Source organism: Cataglyphis hispanica, chromosome 14 (genome assembly GCF_021464435.1).
Source record: "Cataglyphis hispanica isolate Lineage 1 chromosome 14, ULB_Chis1_1.0, whole genome shotgun sequence".
Taxonomy (NCBI): Eukaryota; Metazoa; Arthropoda; class Insecta; order Hymenoptera; family Formicidae; genus Cataglyphis; species Cataglyphis hispanica.
In genome coordinates, this window is record NC_065967.1 from 6,195,507 (window position 1) to 6,205,965 (window position 10,459).

The following is a 10,459-nucleotide window of genomic DNA, read 5'->3' on the forward strand; positions in this document are numbered from 1 at the left end:
GAGAAAAGAATACTGAAACAGATATTTATAAAATTATATTGTAGTCAAGTAATAGAGAGATTGTATAAGTAAATTCTTGTGTGTGTGTGTGTGAAAAGTTAAATAATATATTTTTTTTTTTAAGTGTGAATAAAATTCTCTAAGATTATATAAAAAATAGAAAATTAGACAAAATAAAAATTATGTTTATTTACTATAAAATTGATTTTATTTGCAGGATAGAAAGAGCACAATCGAATGGTCGACAATTTTATTTTTTTACAATAATTTCATTTTTCTGTTCTCCTCGCCTCGTAAAAAAATCCACAATCGCCCCGGATGTATACGGCACTTTCAACCCCTAACAAGGGTCATGAAGTTATATGCTAAATCTATGTAGACAGGCTTGCCAACTCGATGATTCCACGATGGCAGGATCATACCAACCGTCGCCAGAGGGGGTCGCAGCCGCTTTGCAGCTGTCTAATAAGCTATCCTCCAGCTTTAAACGTGGTCATCATGCGGGATGCGCTGATTATGGATCGCATTTGTGTGACGCCGTTTTACTTTATTACTCGAATGCGAGAGCACACAGTGTACACACGTGACGTCACCGCGCCGTTACACTCCAGCGCGCCACGCTTCCGCTTATCGATACGGTTTGAATTATCGATCGTCAACGAGGTCGAAACGCAGACATAGAGTCCACCGCGACCTCGGCAGTTTCGAACTAAAGTTTATTCTTTGTCGTAGCCTTGATTGACAATGCGAGAGAATGTCGCACGTCTTATACAATTGTTGCTTTATATATTTACACTGGGCGCATCAAAGTAAAATTTACTGAGAAAATAATGTGTCGTAGAAAAATGATAAATTCACAGTATAAGCTACGCACATATAAGTCTTCTTTCTATCTTGCTAAGATTTTAATCAAAATATCAAATTTTTAACATTATAATTATATAATCTAATATTATATATAATTTAAAGTAAAGAAAATGACAAATAAGAACCACAGCTCGGTTATTAGTGCGTAAAATTTTCATTGTTAAATTTTATGAATAAACATGTATTAAAAATGTAATGTTTTTGAATGGACTGTCCATCTTTTCAGCATACATATAAATATATAAAGATTACACTGATATTTTATAATCTATACACAATATTTATTGTTACAATCAAATTTTTAACAAAAATTTATACATTTGTTGAAGAATTTATTTCTTTTCCAAATTTAAATTTTATATTTAAAAAAAATAAAAATTATGTTAAAAACTAAGTCTACTACTGTTATTATATCATTATAAATTATAATTAATTATATTAATTATATTAATTATAATTAATTATAAGTATAAACTATAATTAAATTATAAAAAGCGATTTTTAATGTTATCCTTCTTTTGAAACGGCGCTGTTTGTAATAAAAGTATCATAGTCACTAAATGTCGTGCTTGAAAATTTTACAATTTTATAATTTTTATTCTAAAGATTCTTATCTTCTGAAGTTCATATTTTCCAAAATAACTCGATTTATTATGATTTAAATCTAAATAAATCTAATTAAATAATATTTAATTAGATACCCAATAATATGATATATATATATATATATATATATATATATATATATATATATATATATCATATTATTATTGTAATTTTCAATACCAATTTAATATTTTTTTTAAATATTAATAAAATATAGTGAATTTCAGAGATATCACGATTTAATCTTTATTTCTTTAATGAAACAATATTATGATTTTTCAAAAATAATCAAATGCTATTATTTACAGTTTATTTATATTATCATCTATTGTATATGTGTATGTATCAATACTATTTTGTACAAATTATTAAATTTAATTATTAATTTTAAAATATCTTGTCATTTAACAATATTTCAACATTGTCTTAACGCAACGTTAATATTCGAGATAAAAAATATTCTATTAGTTTTATTCAGTTTGGTTGCTTATATAAGAAAATTTCGAATATTTTAAACATAAAATTCTTTGTATGACTCTATGAAAATTTACATCAAGATAATTGAGTAGAGGCGAAATTAGAGGGGTAGACAACAAAATAGAATAATGATAAATGACAACGTTGTATGAGATCATATATTAATCTATCAAGATTAATTTAATTTTGATCAAATGGAAGATTGTATAGAGACATTCGTTTGATATTTTCCAAGCAATTTTATCAATTCGACATATACGCAATAAATGTAGATCAAATAACGCCACATAATTATATAACTAAAATTATCTTAAATTTATATTTTTACGAAACAAAAATTGTTATAAAAAATTGTTCAAAGTTTGTCAAATTGTCTTAAATCAATATTTTAAAAAACGTATTGAGGATAATTTAAAAATCAGTTCTTAACTGTGTGAAGAAAATTTTCTAAAACTTTAATGAAGTTCTGCGATTCTTGTTCAAAGTTTCCGCGTTATTTTATCGCAAATAACATGTTATATCGGAGAGTCGAAATTCTAGTAGTTACTTTGAAGTAAAGTTTTATGTACAACTTATCAGAAAGGTCTATGTCGACGTTTTTACTGTCGCTCTGCTTACGTAATTGACAACGTAAGTATACGCCTGCGAAATATAGTAGTCAATGTGTAGAATACAATCGTCAACCGTATGGCGCGATGATGATTCATATAAATATGTCGCCAATAATGTCGCGATTAATCACGATTGCAATCAATTCGTTCGTCGAGCAAAACATCAGCTAGGTCATCAACAATGTAGAAAATCGTTACATATATATATATATATATATATGCATATGACGTCGTGGTAACATCGTAAACGCAAAAGAATCGTTACAACGTAATAAAGTATAACAATAATAATCATCCGACGATCCGATTGTGATGCAATAATGCATTCGAATTCCGTCCCGCGTTTGTTTCGCTGATTGAACATCCGCGACAAATCACCAGATCACGAGGTTCACGAATATTTCATTTCGCACTTTCAAGGCCGCGAAAAGATTGATATATCCAGTGATATGTTATATCATCTATCAAGACCGTGCGCTCCTCTTGTATATTTTTTTCCAGCATATAGCTGGCCGAGTTTCACAGATTTTTCACTCGAGCATAATTGTTTCATAAAGTTGATCAAATATGAAATACAAATATAAAAACGAAATGATTGAAAAAAAAAATTTGTTTTAAACAATTCATAAATTTGCGACAAAGTTCGGATTTTTTATTTATAATTTTATGTATTATATTATATATAATAATTATATATATATATATATATATATATATATATATATATATATAAATATTGGAAGAAATAAAACAGTTATAACTCATCAAAAAAGCATTTTCGAATATATATTTATTGCAACATTTTTACTTAAAATGTCTAAATGTGCTTTCTTGATTAATTATATGATTATGCAAAATTATTGCAATAAATGATAATATTTGCGCAACATTAATTGTTAATTGAAAGGCAAATAATGTTTGCAAATCTCACACGTAATTAACGATATAAATTATTTACATTATTAAATCGTGTGTTGCTTAAAATAATTTAAATACATATTTACGTATCGTATATGTATCGTATATGTATAAAGCATAGAACTGAGGCTGAATAATAATTTGCAACGTTCAGTATATATATATATATATATATATATATATATATATATATATATTATAGATTGAATTATTGTTATTATATATATATATATATATATATGTATATGTATATATATATATATAATTTCTAATTACCTTTAATATATGAAACTTGATATTCATTATTTAATAATTAATAAGTTATTTTCCGATTTATATTATTTAAACAACAGTATTTTTGTAATTAAAAATCTCTTTACAGTGATTTTATAAATTAATAGATATTATTTTGCATAACAACTATTGACTGTAAATATCTAATTAAATAATATTTAAAAAATAGTATTATACATTATATCGATAGAATGATATAATTAACTTGATGAAAAATTGTATAAATCAGTATTTTTCAAAAAATAACTTTTGTTTTTTAGAGAATAAGATTCTGAGATATCATTATAATTAACAAACGAGATTCAAATGTGTATTATCAAATATGCGATATTGATTTATCTCTTTTTAAAATATATTATTAAAACACTTATACATATTATTATTATAAAATATTATTATATTTAAATTATTATTATTAGAATAAAGTAAAATATATTATTTAAGGCACATATTGTTTATACGTATATAAATTTAAAAGATATTTGTTACATAAGACAATTTACAGAAATAAATTCATTAACATTATTTAATAAATTTTTAGAAATTTTATTACACAACGTCTACAGATGCCTAGAGATCCGTGTTTCGATTAAAATAATACCACGCGTGACAGTGAAAAACTGAAAGCGAAAAAAATAAAGCGGGAAATCAAGACATATCTTCTTGTCAAGATACAGAAGATAAATGCAATATGCATTCGATCTCGGCTCGATAAGAATGCAACTATTATCTCTGCAAAACATAGAAATAATATTAATTCCACAGAAAAAATAGCGTGCCTTGTTAATTTTATAGATGCAATCGCACATAAAGATTGACACGTTATTCCTTTTATATTAATTACATTAAGATTATTAATTTAAACGCATAGTAATTGTAAACTCGTCTAAATATAAAATTTAAAAATGTGTATTAAAATTATATTAGAGCATAATACATTAGAATATACAATTACGTACTTACTATGGTTAATCTTGAACAATGTATAGGCTATTCCTAAATCTTTCCGTTATTCATGTGTAATAATTTATAAAAATATAAACTATAATATAAACTAAGGAAAGAGTTATTTGTTGCATGACTCACGATTGACAAGGAATTTTTTCGAAGTCACAGTTTTGAAAATTTTAAAATTATTGACTTCTTCTAATTTCGAAATCTTGCCTTGATGCAATCGTTTAGTCTATGAGATTCTTTACAGCCTTGAAAATATATTAAAATAAAATATATATAAAATAATAAAATAATAAAAAATATATAAAATCTTAAAACTGTTTTTTTTTATTTACAATGAAACATGCAATTCGTGATGAATTCGATCTTTTATTTCACTATATGTCACTATGATTCTAATTCATACAGAGGAACTTATGTGCATTGTTTTGAAAAGTGTGCGCTTACAAAAGTGCTAATGTAATCAACATCTAAAATCCTTGTCTCATAATTCGATATAGTTTTATATACAAAATCGTACTTATTTATATATGTAAATCTGTATAAATATATTAATATAAATAAATATACTCTCTCAGAGAGTTTGTTAGATAACCGTTACCCTGCGCTCGATATATGTAAAAAAATATAAATGCCAACTATAGAGAAGCTTTGTTCGTTTGTTCACTGGATTATATACGTAAAAAATTGTGCGCTTTATAATTCATATGTTTCCCAAACGCTGATTAGAAATGGCTATTTAAAGCTGAGTATATATGAATATTTTGCAATTTACGTTGCATTCTTGAAAACTTCTATCGCCAGAGCAGTAAAATACGTGTTTCAAGAATTTTGCAAAAAGCCAATCTCGATATAGCGGTATCTTTCGTTCCCTCTTTTAATTCTGCGTGGGAGCAAAGTTATATACCGGGTATCTTGGTGCAAACCGATTAGACAAGCCATAAACATATTCCGATTCTCCTCGTTCGCGAAGATTTCTGGCCCCAGTTAACGACTCCTCGTAGGATGGCGGAGCTGAAAAACAAATTGACAGAAATTATTTCTATGAATATTAAGCTGCGATTTCTTAGAAAATAAAAGTTTATGATAAAAAAATGAAATTTTATAAACTCGCAGTCTTATAAATTATCTTATTATTTTGATGCCTTATTCGCACAAAGCTCCTCTCCTTTATATTAAAAAATATTGATCATTGTATTGGTCTTACGTAAATTTGGATACAAATTGGACTCGGGTAATGGAGGCAGCGCATTATTCTCCGAAGGTATTACGAAACCAGCTTCAGGTTTTGCTGAATTATCGCCATCCGTTTCAATAGGCGGAGCACTTGGAGCATGATAAAGAGCGAGCGGGATCGTTCCCACGAAAATAAGCGTGTTGGCGGATAAATTTCGATGATACCTGTAAAGTGTAAAAATATCACAAAGTGTAAATTATCTAAAACAACTAAAAAATATAAAAAAATTCTTTAAATTCTTTAAAAAAATTATTTTATAATTATTATATAATTTATTTACATATAAAGAAACAAGGGTAAATTAAATTTATAAAAAACATAAAAATGAAAACTAACCATCCTTCGACGCATGCTTGAACTTTTAGATTATATTCGAGATCAATAATATTGCAATTAGCGAGGTTCGATGGTGGAAGAGGCGGAATGTCCAAATGTTGCTCGTAATCGGCGGTTCCACCTCCCTCGACTGGTCCTTTGCTGACTTCCGCCACTACGATTTCCTCCGTTTTGGTGTCTACACGTGGTGTATTAGCTCGAAAAGTCACGACCTGGACTTCACGATACGTTATTACTTCTTGATAAGGAACTCACACGAAGCCTTAAGACATCACGTCGGCTTCAGCGTGCTTACAATTTGATTGCTGAATTATTGTCACATACCTTACAGAGCGCAAGCTTGATGTTGTTTACCACGACGTTTGACAAATTCTCCACATTTATCTTTATCGGCATCGATTGCCCAGGCACATATCCTCGAACCGGTAGCGAAAAGTTTACGGTTAAAGGTGGCGTGCCACAGCATAAGCAACAAAACGTCTTGGACATTTCTTGCTTCACAGGTTCCTAAAAATGCGATTATAGTTGTTATAAAATTCTATAACTTTAATTGAATCCTATATATTTGATTTAATCCTATATATTTGATTAAATCCTATATATTTGATTAAATTTTATTTATGTAAAAAAAATACAAACAGCCGCTCTGGGTTCTTTATTCAAATCCAAGGGAGCGATGACTGTAAAAGGACTCTTAACTTCTTGATCAAATTTCCAAGGACGATCCAAGGTAGCTTTAATGATATATCGAACGTGTCCAAAGTCAGATTCAAAGCTGCTCGGCAAATTTGTCGGTAAAGAACATGTAAATGGAAATTTGTGTTCTCCTGATTGTATTTCAATTTCTCCACCTAAAATAAAAGAACGTAAAAGGCAATAGAATAGAAATTGAAAGAGAATATTAAAGAATAGAGAATTTGTTCAAGCTTGATTTTTATTAATGTGAGAATAGAAAGATTTGATTACATATGGTGGACAATCTTATCTTACCCGAGGCCGATCCAACCAAGTAGTATTTCATTTCAAAATATTCTTCGTGCGCCGTAACAGTTTGAGTTTCATCATGATATTGTCCCCTCTCGTCCATCTCTTGTTTGTCGGTCGTCCAACAAGTATTCGCTTCCCCCTTTATTTTCACACTTATACCTACATGGGAGAGATGACAAACGTTATAAATATAGAAGAAAATATATATATTTCTCCATGTCTACATTGAATAAAATGTATGAAATAAAAGTTTTTTTAAATTAAAAATATTATTTATTTAAATACTTGCAAAGAAATTAGTTATTTTAATTAAGCAGCAATATATTTAAATTAGTAAAATATAAAATAAAAATAGAGTGCTTTTATTTGCAAATAAAAAACAAATTTTTTTAAATTTTTATTATACTAAATTACTTCTTTTAAAAAAAATTTTTTAATTTTTGCTTATTTCAAAAACAGATTTTTTTATATTAAAATAATTTTTTATATTTAAATAATTTTTATTATAGGCAAATAATAATTTTTTTAATATAGCAAAATAATTTTGGAAACAAAATATTTATTTATTTAAGTAAAAAAAATCAAAATTGACAAAATGTATTTATTTAATTTAAAAAAAAATTTATTTTTAATGTATTAATTTTTTCTCTTCTTTTTCTTTTCATTAACATGCTCCAAAATTGCAATTTTTATATTAAATTATTTCATTAATTTCTACTTTATCTGTCTTAATATAAAAAATTAAGATCAAACATAAATTCTTATACTTAAAAACATTCAATACTATCTCTTTATGTTCGATATAATATATTTTAACAATACAAAACACAATATCTGAAAGGAAACAATGTTTCGGCTCAATGTGAGAACATGCGTACGTGCGTGCATGTATGCCTGCGTACATATGTATGTGATTGTTCTATAATTAATCCTCGCATGTTGCAAGAGTAAAAAACGATCACTTGTGCAATGTGACAAAGATATAAAATGTATTTTGTTGTATATACAGAATATTATTCCAAATATTTGTATTTTCTTTTAATGAAAGAAGGAAGCTACATAAAACAAAAATCTTCAACTTTTACAAATATATGATTGTTTATTAAATATATGATCGTTTATGATAATTGTCATAATCAAATCATTCATATTGTGCACTTTTAAATGTTTTGATTATTTGGATTACTTTATATAAATTACTTTTATGTTATCGTAGGATGTTAATGACTAATGATGATATAAAAATAATATATAATGTATTAAAACAAAATAATTTCTAATATAGCAATTACAATTAAATTATGTGTATTATCTGTTTTTAAGATTAGTGATATTAAAAGATTACTATCAAACTCCAAAAACAAATGAAAGTCACGAACTATTTATGTCAACAAATAAATGCCCACTCAAAAGAGTGCGCCTATTACGTATCATATTGTTTAAATTTATACAATAAAATGTTTTTAACAGTACTTTGAATTATTCGGGTATTATTTATTTGCCTTCTAAATAATTCTATAAATAATCTTACCAGTCCTCTATAAATAATCAAATAAAAAAATCGAATCTAGATCAAGAACTGAATTACAAGGACTGATTACATAAAAAAGGCGCGGCAAAAGCCATTGATAAACTTAGCAGAAATGTTAAAAAAAAACTTATAATAATTATAACAAGCAAAGTATATAGATAATCCTGTAATATTACATCCTAAGAGTTCATATAATTCACTTTCAATCATATATATATATATATATATATATATATATATATATATATATAAATTTTGAGGCTGCAATAGTTTTTGAGTTATATATATATATATATATATATATATATATATATATATATATACATATATACTATAATATAATCATTGTTCACAATTGTCTTTTTAATAGCCGGACTCACCGCGAATTTTTTTTGTGCTATCCAGGACGATGACGATGTTGCCTGTCACGTTTTGCCCCGGGTAATACGTACTCCATTGATTGTCAAATACTATACGGAAGTCCTTGAGGCCCATGTTGATGGATTTGCCTCAAATTTTCGATTCGGTCGTACCTCTTTCTGGATGACACCTCTCGATTACTCCATTTTGCGTTGCGTATTCATCGATGATTTAACACGTTGTACTAACTTATGTTGCGTCGCTCGCGCTATATCGAGCTACTCGTGGGAGTAGATAGGACACGTTGGTATACTATCCGGCTTGCGCAGACGACGAGTGACGTGGTCGGAATCAACATTGCGGTCAACAGGGCCGTCTTTATTCTGAATCTCGCAGGCAATCTGACAGGGCACAAGACTCTTCGAGACGACAATACAGAATTTAATTTCCTACTCCTGAAGCTTGGATGTTTGATGCTGCTTGATTTTACTTTTTTTTAATAATTTAAACAAAGCTATTTATATCCATATACATCATATTTAAAAAAATATACCAAATCCAGAAAATTTATTTTATTTAAGAAAATTATTTATTTAAATACTTGTAAAGGGATTAATTATTTCAATCAAGCAGCAAATATATTTAAATTAAAAAATATAAAATAAAGCAAAATATGCTTTTAATTGCAAATAAAAAAGATTGTTTTTAATTTTATTATATTAAATTACTTTTTTCAAAAAAAAAAAACAGGTTTAGAAAACACAGGTTTCTTTACAAGATCTCTTTACTTTATTAAATAATTCTTTATATTCAAATAAATATTTTATTATATTGATATTTTAAATATTTTATTTTTAAAATTATAATTTTTATTATGCAAATAATAATTTATTTAATATAACAAAATATTTTCTGAAACAAAGTAATATATATTTATTTAAGTAAAAAAATTAAAATTAGCAAAATGTATTTATTTAATTTAAAAAAAAAATAGTTTTATATTTGATTCAAAATAATGTCTCTTTTAATTTAAATTTAGATCAAAATTGATTATAAAATTAAATTTAAAAAATTGTCTTGCTTCAGTCATATTACGCAATATCAACGATGATTAATCTATCGATTCTATCAAACGTAATGCAATTTGCACGTCAAAAAATAAATTAATTAGCAATGTATAAATTAATTAGTAAATCGCAGTTTGCATTTAATATTGTACATTCTCTATATATCTATTTATCCAGAATGTTTCAAAAGTGGAGAGTCAATTGTTTGTGAGGT

At 26.6% G+C, this 10,459-nt stretch overlaps 1 protein-coding gene across 1 annotated transcript; it reads right to left on the bottom strand.

Moving 5' to 3' along the window:
• Positions 1-5,076: 5,076 nt before the first annotated feature.
• LOC126854798 (arrestin domain-containing protein 17) lies at positions 5,077-9,516 on the bottom strand. Its single transcript, XM_050601874.1, has 7 exons — positions 9,199-9,516; positions 7,291-7,446; positions 6,940-7,151; positions 6,625-6,807; positions 6,301-6,512; positions 5,935-6,128; positions 5,077-5,741 (listed from the first exon to the last, which is right to left on the bottom strand). Exons 1-7 carry the CDS (start codon positions 9,311-9,313, stop codon positions 5,605-5,607), a joined length of 1,209 nt encoding a protein of 402 aa, XP_050457831.1. The 5' UTR covers positions 9,314-9,516; the 3' UTR covers positions 5,077-5,604.
• Positions 9,517-10,459: the final 943 nt, after the last annotated feature.

Bases quoted from the DNA above. Each gene is read 5' to 3' on its own strand.
- LOC126854798 (XM_050601874.1), bottom strand. From the start codon at position 9,313: ATGGGCCTCAAGGACTTCCGTATAGTATTTGACAATCAATGGAGTACG. The intron at 7,152-7,290 runs GTAAGATAAGAT...CTTTTATTTTAG, and splicing joins CTTGGTTGGATCGGCCTCGG to GTGGAGAAATTGAAATACAA. The intron at 5,742-5,934 runs GTAAGACCAATA...TTTGTTTTTCAG, and splicing joins CAATTTGTATCCAAATTTAC to CTCCGCCATCCTACGAGGAG.